The sequence below is a fragment of the Penicillium paradoxum genome, assembly GCF_028828445.1.
Source record: "Penicillium paradoxum strain IBT 22861 chromosome Unknown utg000005l_segment0_segment0, whole genome shotgun sequence".
Classification (NCBI taxonomy): Eukaryota; Fungi; Ascomycota; class Eurotiomycetes; order Eurotiales; family Aspergillaceae; genus Penicillium; species Penicillium paradoxum.
This window is the reverse complement of record NW_026643183.1, coordinates 668,945-686,916: the sequence shown is the minus strand read 5'-3', so window position 1 is coordinate 686,916 and position 17,972 is coordinate 668,945. Positions and strand designations below refer to the sequence as shown.

The following is a 17,972-nucleotide window of genomic DNA, read 5'->3' as shown; positions in this document are numbered from 1 at the left end:
AGGCCCTAGCCGGGGTCTATATTTCTAGTGCTAGCGGGAGCTATAGGACTATTATTTCCTCCTTCGTTATCGCTACCCTCGCCTAAGGCGCTACTATAGTTATTATCGGACCCTAATTCGTCTAGTCGGTCGGCGTCGGAGTCGGAGGGTTCGTAGGGTATATAGGGTGTACTAGGTGCACTAGATACCCCTCTGTCTCGCTAGGACCGTCGGGTGATAGGGGTTATAATGAAATTGATAAAAAAATAGGTAGATCTACGAGAGATCGAGAGGTATAGGTATAAAAGGTAAGGTATAAAATAAGAGGTAAGATATATGTAAGAAGAAGAGAGAGATCCTAGGGTGAGGACCTATATATATAGGTCTAGGCAAAGATTAGATGAAAAGGTGTATAGGGGTAAGCAAATATTTACTAGCAAATATAGTAAATGGACTATACTACGCAATTTAGGTATTCCGGCTATTGGAGACAGCCGGGCTTATAACCTATTGAAGATACAGAGGTATGATACAGCATGTAGGGTTTCAATAATGGGTTCAAATGATACTGGGAATAGGATCTCTTATAGAAGTATTGAATTGTCTGAAGATCTAGATAATATCTGCCTTTTCCTGCTATTTATGCCCCTTTGTGTGCCGAGGATCGGAGTCCTCAATTTGGCCCCCAAAGGTGGGCTTTTCGGCAGAAAAGACAAAAAGGGCGTAGCGTTGATAATCCTGCGGATGAGAGAATCCTGCCTCAGGCATGGTTCTCAACACAATATGGATCCTTCGATATTGAGACAGGAATGGAATATTTAGGGAGTGTACTGCCCGTGAATTGCGGAGTTTCCTGATTGACATACCAACTTGTAGACATGGTTTACGAGGCATGTCCTCCCTGTCTATCATGTCAATTCCTGGGGATTCTGGGTATCCGCCTCGTGGTGTGAATCTCGCTGAAAACCAAACACCTGAGATGCTTGGTGCGGCCATTACCTTGATGGTCATTGGAACCCTGGCGGTTCTCCTGCGCATCTATATACGTGTCAAGACATCTCAGACAAATTTCGGTCTTGATGATCTTCTGATCTTTGCTGCATTGGTGAGTCGGGCAAAGACCAGTGTACTTTGATCGCGCTGTTGACCAATCTTCTAGTTCTTCGCTTACGGCTCCGGTATATGTGTGATCATCAGTGAGTAGAGGTGGGATCTCCCGTCCGACATTGCAGCCTTACTAACTCTCGGCGAAGGTGTTCAGTATAAAAATGGATGGCACCAACAATCGCTCACCGATTCCGAATTCATCGCGCTCTGGAAGCTGCTTTTCGCTCATATGTTCATTTATTCGACCACGGTCACTTTGACCAAATCGTCCATCATGATGTTCTACCGTCGCATTTTCAACCTTCATCGGTCCCTGTACTTCGCCATGGCTATCATCTTGGGTTACTTCTTCGCCGTGGTCATCACCATTGCCGTTGCGTGTCGTCCAGTGTCCTATTTCTGGCACCAATATACCGATCCGATGGTTGAAGGGAAGTGTATAGACGTTCCTGAATTCTTCTTCATCAATGGCATTGCTGCCGTCTTGATTGATGTGATGATTCTGTGTGTCCCGGCTCCGGTTATTTGGAAACTACAAATGCCCAAGACGCAGCGGGTGGCTGTCACCAGTATTTTGCTGCTCGGTAGCTTGTGAGTTGATGTCTCTTGGTGTCATTTGAGGTTATACTGATCAGAGATATCAACATAGTGTCTGTGTCGCCGGTATTGTGCGCGTTGTTTTCTTGCACAAACACATACGCTCTAACGACCCGTCCTGGACTATCGCCCCGGTATTTGTCTGGTCCTGTGTTGAGCCTTTCATTGGAATTCTCTGTGCCTGTCTACCTACCTTTTCGCCGCTATTTCGCCGCTGGTGGACCGCCCTGGGGATTAAAAGGTCGGCCACCAAGAAGAAGGATGGATATTACGAAACAGGAGGCTCTCAGATCCATGGCTCAAAGGATTCTATGTCTGAAGATCAGGAGAATGAGTCTCAAGGGGATGAGGTTCAACTGACCAGCTTCCCCGGCTGGCCATTGAACTTCTGGCGTGGGAAAAATAGCAGGGATGATGTGAGATCGTCGAACTCGAGGATTCAGATCAAAGAGGATATTACAGTCTCTTGGACCTGAGTACTGGGAACTAGTGACGCTGTAGCATTTGGTAAGACCAAATTATTTCCTTTGTTGTACTCCCACATATCAAAATCTCATTTGTTCATATGCCAGTCGCAAGGTTCGTTGGAGCTACTACCTGGACAATAGAAACGAAATAGCTCGGTCTTTCACCTGTGCAGGCGAGCAATATTTGATGACAGATGCATATCAATTTGCAGGTTTCATGTAATTGTCACATCCCGTCCCCTGGAAATAATCAGGACGTGCACCGGGAAACCAGTGGAGACACACGGTTGAGTCGCTGCGAATCATTCGCATAGTGCCAGATATCTGCCTATTGCGAGCTCTCATTGTCACCTCCAACCTGCAAACCGGCCGAGCTTTCCCCCGCTCAACGAGAGCGGGGTACATGTAATTCACACGCTCTTGGCCTTGGGGTGAATACAATAGATGAGCATCGGTGACTCACCGGCAACTATTGACTTCACCAGCTTCCTTGCTTTCCTGTTGCCTCATCCCAAGACTAAATACTACTTTTCCCTTCTACAGCCAAGGGGCATAGACAAAACTCTCAATTGTTGAAGAAGACGCCTTCTCCAAATCCTTGATAAGCAACGCCAATTCCAAGATAGAGCAATGTCCTCTAAGCACGTCGTCTTTGATATCATCGGCACCCTCGTGGCCTATGACCATGTTTTCGATGCCATTGATGCCCGTCTAGGAGACCGATTGCGAGCAGAGGGGATCAAGCCTCGTCTACTAGGATATGCTTGGATGGAGGTAGCCGAGCGTGAGTATACCAATCTCAGTCTCGCTCAAAGCTACGCCCCATTTGGTGAAGTCTTCCGCGGTCTTTTCTACCGCATACTCTGGATGGCCGGTATCGCTGAGCCGCGAGCCTGGGCTTCCCCCGAAGATCTGGAGTATATCATGGAGGAATACCAACTTCTTGAGTTCCGTCCTGGGGCTGCAGAGTGTGTCCAGAAGCTCCGTGATGCTGGATTCACGGTGTGGGCGTTCACAGCGGCCGACATCACCCGGGTTGGGGGCTATTTCAAGCAGGCGGGAGTGGAGCTTCCTGCGGAGAACTTGCTCTCCTGTGATGACGTCGGTGTCGGTAAGCCAGACTTGGCGGCTTATCGTCCCTTGTTGGAGAAGTTGAAGTCGGAGAATGATGGGAAGACGCCTTGGTTTGCGGCGGCGCATATGTGGGATGTCTCTGCGGCGAGAAGGGCTGGGTATGTGTATCACCCTGATTTGTGGTGGGCGGTTACTGACATTTCTACTTCGTAGATTCAAGGGAGCATACTGCTCTGTGTGGGAGAAGGAGTCCTTGTCGGAACTATTTGGAGAAATGGATGTGATGGAGGATACTTTGCCAGCTATGGCGGAGAAGATTATCGCTCATCAAGCGGCTTCTTGAACTTCTCGTACTCAAGGGTTCCATAGACCAATGTCCATATCATCTGAATTTAGTCGGATTTTTCAAGTCTACCTTGTATGAATAGTAGACATTTCCTATCCCTATGTGTAGTTTTCCTATCAACATTCTTCCTTGACTGGTCGCCCTCTTTTCATCATCTTCTTTCAAATATCAACTACCTATATCTAGGTCTCTGTACCTGCTCTATGAGTCAAGAGATACAAAGATACTCCGCAATATCGAATGTCATTTTCTAGGCCCCTCGGCCTTGTTGACCTTGAGATCAGCATCAAGCGGAGCTGACACCTCCATGTCAACGATGCCTACGGAGTACATGGATTCGAATCTGACAGCCTGGAGGCTAGCACCTTCTTCAAAGGAGACTACGACGTTCCTTCCAAAGTCACTTCTACAGACACTCTACAGACACTTGTCTTATGCTTTTCTTTTCTTTTTCTTTTTTTCCACTTTGCCCAGCCGCCCAAAGAACATCCTTCGTATACATCAGATCTTACACAATTCCGGTTCCGTGTCGGCTCTGACAACTCTTCGCCCTCAATGAGGTCAGGAGTTATGCTCGACGCAATGATCAAACAAAGTAAGGCTTATCGCCTGACACATAGGAGCTCAATCCATGAATTCTAATCCATGATACGGTCAGAGAATGATGGTTGAATGTGCACATGGGACTTGCCTTCCAATCCCAAATCCGAGTGGCCCGACAACCCGCAAAATATGATAGCAATGATGAATCGGTCGAATCTCCCATCTCGGCATATTCAACCAAAGATGGGCAATCTTACCAGCCGCGAAGGATGATAGGGAGATCAAGGGCTCTAGGGGAACCATCGTCAATGACGAGGAGATTGGTGATTTTATGACTTTGCTTCAATTACAGAATTGGTATAAGATTGCGATGAGACTGGAGTCCAATACGTTTCCCATCGATGAACAAATCATACAATTGACTACGGTGGGTATTAAAAGATGATGACGAAGGTTGGTCAACTCCAAGGTTGACGAATTGGCTGAGAGCCAGTGACGCAACTTGCCTTGCAGTCAAACTCGAAAATCTGTGCTTGTTATTGATGACATACATGCACCACTATGGGCTTACAATGTGGTCTGGCTTTTCTGAGTGACAATCGCTAGGACTCGGGTATGGACATGTTGACATCGTCTTGGAAAGGTAAAATCGCTTGTCTCGCTGTCGCAGCCAAGTGCTGGGGCAAGACCCCAGTGTCAAATAATCCATTATCCTACCGCATGTTTTTGTTAAAGATACTCTCAACTCTCCACGCAACGTTGTCTCGGAGCTCCGAGAGGTGACAATATTTGTGAACCTTTGGCAGCAAGAATGCCTCGGAATCGAGAGAAGGTCGATCAGAGTGGCTGACGCGAAAGAGCTGGCATGCGATGGGCTTTTGCTCTCGTTGGACTGTGGAAAAGAGAATTATAGGGCTGAAAGATGTGATCCACCATGCAACCCAGATGACCTCCAGTCTTATATGTGATATCACGTTTGCGATCAGATGAATTTTGTATCATTGGTTATGTATTGTTTCGGTCGTGTTATTCCAACCGATGCCCGCAAACTGCGCTAGTTGAGTCCGGCTTTCCTCTTCTTTAAACCACTCCTAATCCTGGATGTTCATTGTATCATAGATGTACGTTGGAAATATCTGTAGCGAGAACTAGAGTAACTTGGCATCCGAACATCCATGAGCTCAGATCGAAGAAGCACAACGTCAATGAGTGGACCGGTCTTGGCATCTTGGCGTCAAAAACACGAAGTGGAGGAGATGCTTGTCAGTTTGAACCGGGCTTGCAAGGTGGATCTATGCATTCAAAGATGTCTTGTGAATACGAATCATCTCCATGTGTAATTCGTTGATTTGAAGGCTGTGCGTGTGAGACGTGAGACGATCACCGACGCCATGCAATCGCCAATCATGATTGCGTGCTGGTCAATTCACTGCACAACTGCGCGATGTCTCGTTGGAGATCGGAACTCATATACCATGTGCCTCGCACTCCGTATTCTTGAGCACTCTGCCCGCTGCAGCTTGGTTTGCCCTTGGACCATACAAGCTAGATCACGCCTAGGAGGTTTCACCCTTGCAGATCGCCATGGGAGCGATTGATCCATCGGACGAGAAGGCTGCCATGGAAGTCTCAAAGGAGGCTCTATTGGACCTGGAATCGAACACTAAGATTGAATATGATCCATGGCTACTTGATGATCACCCCCTACGATCTTATCCGACAGAGTGTATCCCGGGGTTGTCAGCTTACCTTGACGAATCGCTTGGAAAGCGGAAGGCCGTTTTCCTTCGCGCTGGATGTCTTATCATCGCGTGTCTGTGAGTATTATCGCAACATCGCCTACCTTTAGGTATCCCCAGTCTGACCCCTTTCTTTCCCCAGAGCCGCATTCCAGTGCCTCCGGTTGCTCCCAACCAATAGTAAAACGACGCTCCTACCTCATGAATCCACACCGCACACCCCCATCCACACTGGGCATGGTGCTTGTACCTTCCCTATACTAGACACGCGACCACATGCACTGGAGTCCTCTCTGAACGGGGGATGCGAAGGCCTCCGAACGGCCGTTTGGATGCACAACGGCGAGCTGCAGATCGGGAACGCTGTTGCGGGACCCGAGACCGAAGCCTTCCTGCAGCGATTCGGTCTCAACCCTCTTCTGGCGAAGTTCGACGCTGGGGATGATTCTGCGCATTCCGAAACGCCGGACCAGACGTTCCTTTTGATGCTTGATGCCAAGACACCGCTTCCCGAATTCTACCCTCACCTCATTGCACAACTCGCCACTCTCCGGCAGCGGGGGTATCTGTCTCATTGGAATGGGCAGGATGTTGTTCGGCGCGCTGTGACTGTCGTGGTTACCGGGGAGGAATTGTCCGAGAATGACTGTATCCATCCTTCTTATTCCGATGTCTTTTGGTCCGTTTTGCCGGAAGGTCGGGTCACGACGGGTGATCTGACGCAGGATGGTCTCCGACATCTCGCGCCGATCTGTATAGCATAAGGGTTGTTGACTTCTGCGATCCCCGATTTGAGTTTCCCTTTTCTTTTTCCCTCATAATCCGCCTGTCGACGATGATCCGAGGTCTTTTGGAAGGTGTAGCTTGGCATGTCTCCAGGGGGGATCCACTTTCTTGGCGTCTATCAAAAACGTCGGTCTCGTCGCTTGCAGCCTCCCGTGAATGCGTGATGTCAGATCGCCAACATAGACGATGTGCGGAGTACACACTGCATGTCTGTTGTCTGTTGTACGTAGTTGAGCATGGGTTTGACTGGAGTGCTGGGCAATGGAGAAAAAGCGTGGCGAACCGGTCTACCACGGTAGAGGCCGATACCAGCGGACTCGGCAATTTGGGCAAATTAAATATTGAAAAAGGAGAGACGAAAAGATAAAAATATATAGCCCAAGTCCAATGAACGGATGTCGACGGAAATGGCGATGGATCTACTCCGTACGGCAATCCCGGCAGCAGAGATGGAAATGGCCACGGAATTAAAATGGAAACATGGGATTAAAATGGAAAAAGGGAATTCAATTTGCTTTTGGGAAAACTCTGTGAGAGCCCACTGTCCCAAGTCGACCAGGTCAACTAGGAATCCCAGGATCGAGAGAATTGTAACGGGGAACCACGCTCATTGGCCAAGCGTCAAGACCCTGCACTGTACACCACGATAGACCTCGACACCAAGCTTTCCCCTGCTCTAAATGCACAGATACGGCCCACTTGACAAATTCAACCTCAAGCGGTTATCACGGCAAAGAAACACTCGACAGATCATAGCGAATACCGGAACGCAACGGTTCAATGGGCAAGCTTTTGCGGAGTTTACACAGTGGACCAGGACAGGGACTGCCAAATGAGATCTCACCCTGAGACACTTTACCGATCGTCGGCTGCTGATATGCTGGGATCTGCTCCACTTGCCCATATCGCCAATTGAGGAGCTCGATGAAGATCCTCTGGTCGTTGCGTAACTGGGTCACCTCCTATCGCTCGAGGGCGAATGTGATTTTCAATAAATGGTTCTCTCCACCGGTCATGGTTGATTTTTTCCCGATCTCTGTTGGATTTTTGTTCATTACATACCCGTTTTTTTTTTTTTTTTTGGGCAGTGGATCTTTATCCTGTCTTTTGAAGATCGTCAAGGGTAGATCCCCCCGGGTAATCCATAGTCAGTATGGAAGGGCAGAATGGCCGTGAAAGGGCGAGAGTGAGTGCAAACAAACCCGCGATAATACCACATTCTAATCGCCTCATGTTTGATAGTCCGATGCTACTCAACCACCACAATCGCCGAACCGAGCCCGAGCTGTTAGCGATGCGGATCTCATCGCACCGACACGAATTATGTCTGGGGTTAATGAGGCCACAACTACTGCTCGCCGGCGTGGTTCGACTGCCTCAAGACGCAGCGGTATCAGCGCAATTCCCAGTACAGCCGCCCGCACGACTATAGCCCAGCGCACACAGGGCAAGTTCACTCTAGGTGGTCTAGATGAAACGCCCCAGGTGCGGTTAGCTCAGGAGCCCTTTGTGCAACCAGGCTACTCGGATTTGAACCCTTCATATGAACAGGCCTCCAATGCCAGACCGGTCTGGTCTCTGGCCAAGCCGCTGCCCCGTGTGGTGCGGCCGGGCATGGTCCCGACCAAGGAAGAGCTGTTGCAGAACCTGGCAAATGCGCAGCGGCCCACGGAAAACTCGCAGAGACTTGGACTCGATGTGGACGCCAACGATATCGAACAGGGTCGAATCGATAAGACGACCGATCCGCGCAAGATGGCCGCGCAGGTCGCGGATGCTCGTTTACAACGTGAGAATAACTTCATGAACAAGATTCTCGCTGGTGATGGCCCCTCTGCGAGACAGACTTCGCGTATCTCGCGCAGCTCGTCGGTTCGTGTAAGACCTTCGAATTGGGACCAGCCAGATCAACTGTCGACTTTGCATGAGGGTGATTCCCAGGAGAATGTTGAGCCAGCGATGGAGCCGACCTCGACTGCCAATCTGGCAGATGGTGACGACATGGGGGCTAGATTGGACGTGTTATTGGATGTTCCTGAATTGGAGAAGGCGAGTTACCCGGAGGACCTGCACCCGCTTGTGCAGGAATTAGTCGAGGACGAAGTCCACAACAACCATACGACCTGGTCTGTCATCCGTACACATCACCGCGAAGCTTTTGCCGAAGCCCTGGGTGTGTTTGTGCAGCTCACTATGGGTTTCTGTGTTGACTTGTCGGTCACCATCGCTAACCAGGGTAACCCCAACACCACCGCGTGGGCCTGGGGGTTGTCGACTATGACCGGCATTTATATTTGTGGTGGTGTCTCCGGAGCCCATCTCAACCCGGTCGTGACCATGGTGCTGTGGTTCTTCCGTGGTTTCCCCAAACGCAAAATGCCCGAATACTTCGCCGCCCAATTCCTCGCCGCGTTCCTTGCTGGACTTGCCGCGTATGGAATTTACTATGAATCCATTCAGCACTATCTATTCCTCAATCCGGATACCAACATCATCAACAGCTTTGTGACCAATTCACGGGAGGTGTGGGTTGGTTCGGCGACGGCGTTCTTCAACGAGTTTATCGGCACCGCCTTTCTGGTCGTTACCGTCCTCGCTCTAGGTGATGACCAAAATGCACCCGCTGGAGCCGGTATGAACTCGTTGATCATTGGATTGGTGATTACTTGTTTGACTATGTGCTTTGCTTATCAGACCGGGGCGGCGTTCAACCCGAGTCGGGACTTTGGGCCTCGGCTAGCGCTTCTCGCGGTTGGCTTTCCCAACACCTTGTTCACTGACCCATACTGGTTCTACGGGCCTTGGGCAGGAGCGCTGAGTGGTGGTTTCATGGGCGCTTTCCTCTATGACTTCTTTATCTTCACTGGCGGTGAGTCTCCCGTCAACTACCCACTCGAGCGCACTCAGCGCGCCTTGGCCAAGAGTCGCATGAAGTGGAAGCGTCGATTGCATTTGAACTCGAGGTGAAGTTCCACGGTCCAGAGTTAAATATTGTGTTTGCTGTGATGGTTAGCGTGGGGTTTTTTTTTATCATATTCTCTCATTGTTTTGGCGGGGGCGTAGGCTCTGTGCATCTGCATTGTACCCAAAGACCGAGGTACATATATTCTTGTATAGGGATTAGATCTAGAAGGTATATATTAACTGGGCGTTAAGCGAATGATGCCCAAAGGCCCATTAATCTAGTGGGGTACAAATTTTTTCCCTCTCGTTGGCACATGTCCTGCATATGCATATCTCCAAGCCGGCCTAGAAGCCCATAGGAACTGGTCGTACTCACGGTGACAGAGTGTGTCAACCGATGGGGATCCTGGACATTGAACCTGGAAAAGATCGGATTTAGAATCCAGCACGGTGTTTATTTTTGCTATTTCCCACACCTTCTGCAGGTAAATGCACATCGGATGCCATGTAGAAGTGCATCTACTCTCCTGTACACAATCCCCGCATGCACGATCAAGTCTTGGCCCTGCCCCGTCGCGCTAAAAGGAAGACACCGTCATCACTCACCGTTTTTTTCTCTCTTTTCCCCCAACTCAGGAAAACCAAAATCTCTGTGACCCTGGCGGAAGTGTAATCTGAGTTGATATTTCCACCTCACTGCTGCCCTATTGCTGCACGCTCCCATTGCCGTCTTGTGAGCACTATCTCCGTCGGGTCGCGCGATCAACCGCTGATCCTGCGCCCTCAGCTCTGGCCTTTTTCTGGTCTTTTCATCTGGACTTGCATACGTTCCACCGCCATTCTGTTTTCTTTCCTCTATTATACCCTTCTTCGTCAAATCTCCATTTTCCTCTAATTGCTGCCCAACGCCTTTTTTTTGGAGAGCATCATGGACTACCGACGGCTACAGCACTCATATCCGCCACGGCCATCGCCTCTGGGGGCCTCGCAAGAATCTCGCTCTGATCAACCACGACAGTTCGCGCCCTTTTCTCACGAGTCCCGTGGTCAACTCGAGACCGACAACCATCGCCCGTACCATCCCCCCTCTTCGACCACGACCTCTTCCCCCTCGCAGATCTACCAAACAGCCGCTTCGCGGACGTCACATGCTTCTCAACGCGGAGACGCCCCCAGCGCATACTTTTCCTCGAGGAACGGCCCGACACAATCACACCGTCGCCACGGGAGTTTGGAGACGAGGAGCCATGAACAAACACATCGCAGGAATAATTCCCAGCCACAGGCTGTTCGATACAGGGAAGGTAGGCAGCTTTTTTTTCTATTTATTGATGTTTCTTGTGTTTACTTCCCTCGCGTGGCCTGGTTCCGGATGCCCCAGATTGCAGATTCCAAGGATCGGACTTGTGCCGTGGCTGGCCGCCTCCACTTTGCTACTGCTATTTCCCCCCCTGCGCGATCCGAGGAAATCCTGTATCTGGGGCACGGCTGTATCGGTTGATCAAGACCACGCGACACGTGAAATCCACCCGAAAACTCCCTTTTCTCTTGCCCAAACACACTGCCCCTGATGGATTTTCCCCGGTGGCGCAGATCGACTGGACGACAGCTCGGGAGCGCTAGTCCAGATCTGGCATAGGGTGGCCAGAGGAGCCCCTACCCTATTTGGACTAGCGTGAGAGCTTCCGGAGTCACGGGTTCTCCTCGTTCTGGCCCTTGCTTTCCCTTCTGAACCATTGCTCACTCGTTCACAGGGATCCTGGGTGCTTCCGTTATGAATCACACGCCCTCACAACCCGAACCAGCGCGTCGTACTTCCCAGGGCAGCAGTGGAAGTTCCGGCATACCTGGTGAGCACCCGATTTGGGCCCGAGAGCCCGTGCAACCGTCCTTGTCGCGACACATTGAATGCGTCACTCATCCGATCGGGACATGCGCGGTCATCGTGGAATCTTTTGGCTATCACCACAACCACTTGCTAACCTTGTCCCGTATGATAGGTCCGAGCGAACAGTCCGCACCTCCCGCGTTTGGCAGTCGCCAAATGCCACCCCCGTCCCCTCCATACTCCTATTCCTCGCGAGCCCAATCAGCCCACGCGTCTGCAGGTTCTCTGATGTCGCGTGATGTACCTAGCAGCCAGGCGCACCGACCCGGCAGTAGTATGTCTATTTCTGCTATGTTAGGATCCGATCCGCGAGAGCCTGCGCGAGAAACTGCGCCTTTCTTTTCGCGACCACCCGCATCATCGATATTCGGTAACGCGCCGCCGTCATCATCATCTGCGGCTATGTCTCCGCCGACTGCCCCGGCAAGACCCTCGCCGCTCGACAACTCTGTATTGCGCCGCTCACATACTCCAGAGAAACCGTTCTCCAAACCCCAAGGCGCACGTACATACCGGTCGGGGTCTGGTGGAGGAGGTTCGAGCCTTTTGAGCGGCGAGCAATCAGTATTCGGGGGCTTGACACGCTCGGCGCTTTCACAGTATCCTGAAAAGCCGCACTCGACGCATCCTTCGCCTCGAATCTCCACGGCTGAACCACCGTTCAGCGAACCTCGTCGCATGAGTCTCAACGGACCGATCGCTCGGCCCAGCAGCCAACCCCCACATGCTGACGCACCCACACGGCCCCCTGGCTACAGTCCGATCTCTCAGCCAGGTGGAGGGGCGGCAGATCGCGCCTTTGAGCCTGGCCCTCGGCCTGCATCTGGGTCGTACGGTGCTCAGGAGCCACAGCATGGTCGGTTTGGAAACATATTTGGTGAGCGTCGCTCCGAGGAAACTGCACAGCGGGATCGAGAGCGTGCGTCAACTCATGGGCCCGATCCTAAGGCGTCCCAGCCTGGGTCATATCGCTACGGTTCTCACTACGGTGAACGCGAACCCATTGAACGTCCTCAGAGTGGCTCTACTTGGGATCACGGTCGCTCTCAACCTCCGTCGCCGGAAAGCAAGCGCCTCCTTGCGCCAGAGCATGGATCGGCCTTCGGGTTCGGGGCCATTCAAAGTTACACTAAATCATTGGGGTCGCAATCTGGCGGGAACAGACAAACGCAAGTCTCTCTGCAGTCACGAAACAATCAACCAACCCCCCGCCTCACGATCCATATCTGAGGCACCAAACCCAACCCCCTCGTTTGGGCTCAACCCCAGCTATCACCGCATCAACCGCTGCTGCATCATCTGGCCTGGCAGCGCTGGCTGATGAGGGACGACGCAAGGGAAGTGACGAGCTACTCCATCACCGCAGCCTTCTTGCTGTGGGCGCGGATGGTAAGCGTGGCGGCCGTGCCTCGCCGCTTCCTCAAGCCGTCCAAGGCGCTCAAGCTCCATTCATCGGTCCTGCTGGAGAGCCAGCGATCAAGAATGAACTGGGGCGCGTATTCTCCGGCATTGGAAGTGGTGTCGGTGGCGTAACTGCAGCTACTGGTGGCAGCGGCCCTTCCACGCCGTTGGGCACAAGTCCGTTTAAACGCGATAGCCTCACTGGTCGCTCGATAAATGGGGATGGCACGGATGATGCATCCAAGGTTCCTCGGCCATCCTCCACAAACGGCAGACGGTCGAGAAAGTCACGAGACGAAGAGCAGATGGAAATCGAGGCCAATGACACTCGCGGCATACTATCAGCACGTAATGCCCGTCGCTCTCGGCATTCCCACCACCATCACCATCAGTATGTTCTATTTAATCAATACAGTTCATAATATCCGGATGCTAACATTCTTCCAGCCACCACCACCACCGTCATAAGGCAGATGAAGACGCAGCTACTCTGAGTTCCCTTCAACGTCCTACGAATTTCTTCCACCGAATATCCCCAGCAGATCCCTCTGCCGGACACCACCACCATCAACATCAACATCACCATCACCATCATCACCATCCACCTCGACCAGCTGCCATTCCAGCTGCATCTCCAATTCGCGAGCCTCGTACCACCGTGAATCTGGAGCCGCTGTTGTCCAGCGTTGCCCATCTTCCTCGACAGCATCTCGGCTCGACGCTCTACACGCCTCGAGTGGGTACTCCCACTGCCAATTCTTCCACGGAAAGCTCCAAGTTTGGATATACCACAACCCCCCAACCTCTACCCCGCTTCGAGAAACGCGAGAATTGCACCTTTACTGTTCGCGTTCCGCGCTTCCGAATCGATCATTCTCATCGGGAGGAAATTTGTGCCCGACGTGCCCTATGGGGCACTGGCGTCTATACAGACGACTCGGACCCCGTCGCCGCTGCCATTCACTCCGGCTTCATCCGCGGTGCATGGGGTGACGACGTGGACGAGTCGATGCTCGATCTCGAGATTAAAGATACCTATCAGCACGCGCCTCCACCGCCCGAGACCACTTCCGAGGGCACTCAGGCTGATACCCCTGCCAAGGGCCCCCGTCTTCCGCCGATACCTCCCGCCGACAAGGACCTGCACATCACTCTGCTGGTTCTCCCCCGTATCGCTCAATACGACACTACCCTGATGTTTGGCCTGAAATCCCGCAAATGGGATGGTCGTCACGATGGCATGAGTTTCAAAATCCATGCCGTGGACTGGGTGGACGAGGGTGTCGGTCGCGGCGAAGAACGCAGCGGCGAGGCCCGTCGCAAACGTCTCCGCACGCTCATGCAGACCGGTCGCATCTGTACTGGGCCTGCCATGGCGAAGATGGACGAGCTCCGCAACGGTGGAGTTCAAGTGTCCCGACCCATCGATGGTCAGGACCAAGCGGCAGCCGTGCAGCCAGTCTCATGATGCCTGTTATTTAGCTTACCATGACTATTTGCCTATCTGACTTGTGGAACTTACTTTGATCTACATGATACTGAAACTCTATGACTTGATCTTGTTTTTTATTCCTCTTATTTTATTTCCTTTTTTTTTTGTATTCTGGACCGTGGCGTTGGATGGCTGTCTATTTACCATCTGACTGAGATATCGGGCATTTTTATTCGTGGCCGGGTCAACGGGAACGGATGAAAGGGAGGGGGCCTATCTATTTCCCATATACATAATCTAACTCGACATCCATGTTCTCATATTGGTCTCTTCCACTGCGGTTTTGGAGGCTCTCATTCGACAGTCTCCTGCATATACTTGCCTAGTACCTCCCAGTCTCCCCGCATTCAGTGATCGCCCGGAGAACCGGAGTAAATGAAGCCCTTTCGGAGGCTCTTGGGTGTCTATATAGTGCCATATCCCTATATCCCACCAAAGATACGCCGTGCTCTATTTGAACTAGACAATCGAATGACAATGCCCCCTGATCTGCCTCCTTGTGACCGATCAAGTGCATCGTTGAAAATGGACCGAGGCTCAGAACGGTGGGTCTGGTATGCGTATTTCCGTAATATATACTTGGTAACCTGGGAGAGATTCTGTATAAAGAACGCAGAGACTCTGAAGAAAAGAGAAAGAGTCAAGGAACGGGTAAGGGCTTGAAGAATCTCCAACCCTGCCTCGGTATTTTCCGCTTGAATAGCTTAATATCCGTGGGAAACCACCCGGCCCCCGACGCTCAGCTGAAGTGCCCCGGTACCGTCGTTTTACCGGCTTCCCCGCCAGCCGAGGCTTCTGCCCCGGTCTCTTCCAAGGTTCTTATTACGTCTCCTTGAAGCTTCACGTTCACTCAACCTTTTTCTTCTTCTTATACCCCAAATTTCTGTTTTCTACACACCAGAGGCATGTTCACTGCTTCTGCTAAAAGCCGTCTCTCCACCCTGTCCAGGCAACGGCTCCCGACCAACCCTCTTCTCGCCCGCTCAGTGAGTTCTCGCCAATTATGCTCATTTCCTGAAATCTTGGAATCAATCCATTGACTCGTATACAGACTCTCACAATGGCTACCCGCCGCGCCGCATCTTCAGTCCCTGAGGGTGAGTGTCACATGCCTCTGGCGCAACGCGGGCTATCCCTCGTCCATCCGCACCGCAATGTGGAGGAATGAGATCGCTGACAGAAAGACCAGGATACAAGGAGGATCTCTCCAAGGGCAACATGCTCCGTTTCGAAGATTCTCTCCCTAAACTCCCCGTTCCTACCCTAGAAGAGACCAGCCGTCGTTACCTCAAGTCCGTGCACGCGGTTGTTTCCGAGTCCGAGTATCAGCGCACCAAGAGCGCCGTTGAGGAGTTCATCCGCCCTGGTGGCCAGGGTGAATCTCTCCAGAAGCGTCTCTTGGCTCGTGCTGCCGACCCCAAGATTAAGAACTGGCTCTCCGAATGGTGGAACCAGGCCGCCTACCTGGGCTACCGTGACCCTGTGGTCCCTTACGTCTCCTACTTCTACTCCTACCGGGATGACCGCGAGCGCCGCAACCCCGCTAAGCGTGCTGCCGCTATTACCACTGCTGCACTCGAGTTCAAGGCCCAGGTTGATGATGGTTCCCTGGAACCCGAATACCTCCGCAAGGAGCCTCAGGCCATGAGCTCCTACGAGTACATGTTCAACTGCTGCCGTATCCCCGCCGAGGGCCAAGATTTCCCCCGCAAGTACGCTGCTGCCGAGAACCAGCACATCGTGGCTATCCGCAAGAACCAGTTCTTCAAGATCCCTCTCATCGTCGACGGCCAGCAGCTCAACGTCTCCGAGTTGGAGAAGCAGTTCGAGCGCATCTACGAGATCGCACAGCCCGCCCGCCCGGTTGGTGTGTTGACTGCTGCCGACCGTGATCACTGGACTGCTGCCCGCAAGACCCTCGTCGATTATGATCCTTCCAACGAGGCCGCCTTGCAGGAGATTGAGTCTGCCGGCTTCGTCGTTTGCTTGGACGATGCCAGACCTGTCACTGCGGCCGAGCGCTGCGTGCAGTACTGGCACGGTGACGGCGCTAACCGCTGGTTCGATAAGCCTTTGCAGTTCATCATCAACGACAACGGTACCGCTGGTTTCACTGGCGAGCACAGCATGATGGATGGCACCCCCACCCACCGTCTGAATGACCACGTCAACAACGTCATCTTCAACAAGAAGATCGATCTTTCCGCCAAGTCTGTGCGCTCCCAGCTCGCCGACCCCAAGCCCATCAACTTCAAGCTGAATGATGCCGCCAACGAGGCCATCGACTTCGCGGCCCAGTACCACCGCAAGCAGATCGGCGCTCACGAGCTGGTCGTCCAGGCCTACCAGGGCTACGGCAAGGGTCTGATCAAGAAGTTCAAGTGCAGCCCCGATGCCTTCGTCCAGATGACCATCCAGCTGGCCTACTTCAAGATGTACGGCAAGAACCGCCCCACCTACGAGTCCGCTTCCACCCGTAAGTACGCCGAAGGCCGCACCGAGACCACCCGCACTGTCTCCGATGAGAGCGTCGCCTTCTGCAAGGCCCACCAGGACCACAACACCCCCCGCGAGGAGGTCGTCAAGCTGTTCCGCGCCGCCCTCGCCCAGCACACCAAGTACACCCAGGAGGCCAGCTCCGGCCACGGTGTCGACCGTCACCTGTTCGGTCTGAAGAAGCTTCTCCAGCCCGGCGAGAAGGTGCCCGAGCTCTACCAGGATCCCGCATACACCTACTCCGGCTCTTGGTACCTCTCCACCTCCCAGCTGAGCTCCGAGTACTTCAACGGATACGGATGGAGCCAGGTCATTGACGATGGATTCGGAATTGCCTACATGATCAACGAAAACAGGTATGCCTTGCTTTATATCTCTCCAATTATTTTTCCTATACACATGCTAATCCTTTTTTCTCTCCCAGCCTTAACTTCAACATCGTCTGCAAGCGCCTCGGTGCCGATCGCATGAGCCACTACCTCAACGAGGCTGCCACTGAGCTTCGTGACCTCCTCATGCCCGACCTGGTTGCCCAGGCTGAGAAGCCGAAGCTGTAAATGTGTCCCTGCATATACCCGGTTTTTGTTTCCTTTGGTGCTTTTGGATTTCTGTTTCCTTCAGCGCTCGATAGATAAATATATCTTTGATTTTCTTGGAATGTATCTACATTTCTCATTTTATGATTTGTACATCAACTTGATTCATCCCTTGCTTTTCTCTTCTATTTCTTTAGAATTATAGGCCGGCAGAGATGGGATATGAATGTACATTTTTACAGATCACAATGACCTTTGCAGAAATAGGCACGCTATTGAATCGGGATAAATTAGATTACCCTCTCATGATTCTCCATGCTTTCAGTGCTTGTATTAAAAAAATCATCATAGACGAGTCCTTCGGCCGAAGCCAGCACAAAGTTCGGCGCGAGAAATTGAGAAATAGCGCTTTATTCTTGCCACAATGTTTCGAATGACTACGCTGTTATAGGCACAGATCCTGTCCAGTTTGGCTGTTCTTTCTTAATAGTCAGTTAACAGAGGGAGATGGGACTTTATCCTGTCTATTCCAATATCGCTGGACATTTGGGCTTCTGTCGATGAATAGAGCCGGATAGAACGGACCGTGACACCAATTGACCAGATTCCAATTGTTG

The 17,972-nt window shown here is 51.9% G+C and overlaps 6 protein-coding genes across 6 annotated transcripts; all 6 read left to right on the top strand.

Annotated features, from left to right (window-relative positions):
- Positions 1-889: 889 nt before the first annotated feature.
- On the top strand, positions 890-2,159 carry N7457_005297 (uncharacterized protein; the record flags this gene model as incomplete). Its single annotated transcript, XM_057176342.1, has 4 exons — positions 890-1,084; positions 1,139-1,175; positions 1,233-1,677; positions 1,736-2,159. The coding sequence occupies 4 exons, from the start codon at positions 890-892 to the stop codon at positions 2,157-2,159; spliced, it is 1,101 nt and encodes a 366-aa protein (XP_057030644.1).
- Positions 2,160-2,780: 621 nt separating this feature from the next.
- Positions 2,781-3,567, top strand: N7457_005296 (putative 2-haloalkanoic acid dehalogenase; the record flags this gene model as incomplete). Its single annotated transcript, XM_057176341.1, has 2 exons — positions 2,781-3,382; positions 3,438-3,567. 2 exons carry the CDS (start codon positions 2,781-2,783, stop codon positions 3,565-3,567), a joined length of 732 nt encoding a protein of 243 aa, XP_057030643.1.
- Positions 3,568-5,697: 2,130 nt separating this feature from the next.
- On the top strand, positions 5,698-6,616 carry N7457_005295 (uncharacterized protein; the record flags this gene model as incomplete). The annotated part of the gene is made up of 2 exons (XM_057176340.1): positions 5,698-5,930; positions 5,995-6,616. The coding sequence occupies 2 exons, from the start codon at positions 5,698-5,700 to the stop codon at positions 6,614-6,616; spliced, it is 855 nt and encodes a 284-aa protein (XP_057030642.1).
- Positions 6,617-7,791: 1,175 nt separating this feature from the next.
- On the top strand, positions 7,792-9,605 carry N7457_005294 (uncharacterized protein; the record flags this gene model as incomplete). Its single annotated transcript, XM_057176339.1, has 2 exons — positions 7,792-7,824; positions 7,881-9,605. 2 exons carry the CDS (start codon positions 7,792-7,794, stop codon positions 9,603-9,605), a joined length of 1,758 nt encoding a protein of 585 aa, XP_057030641.1.
- Positions 9,606-10,470: 865 nt separating this feature from the next.
- On the top strand, positions 10,471-14,299 carry N7457_005293 (uncharacterized protein; the record flags this gene model as incomplete). Its single annotated transcript, XM_057176338.1, has 4 exons — positions 10,471-10,846; positions 11,297-12,553; positions 12,616-13,222; positions 13,279-14,299. 4 exons carry the CDS (start codon positions 10,471-10,473, stop codon positions 14,297-14,299), a joined length of 3,261 nt encoding a protein of 1,086 aa, XP_057030640.1.
- Positions 14,300-15,228: 929 nt separating this feature from the next.
- Positions 15,229-17,376, top strand: N7457_005292 (carnitine O-acetyltransferase CAT2; the record flags this gene model as incomplete). The annotated part of the gene is made up of 4 exons (XM_057176337.1): positions 15,229-15,309; positions 15,375-15,420; positions 15,513-17,175; positions 17,244-17,376. The coding sequence occupies 4 exons, from the start codon at positions 15,229-15,231 to the stop codon at positions 17,374-17,376; spliced, it is 1,923 nt and encodes a 640-aa protein (XP_057030639.1).
- Between the last annotated feature and the right edge of the window lie 596 nt (positions 17,377-17,972).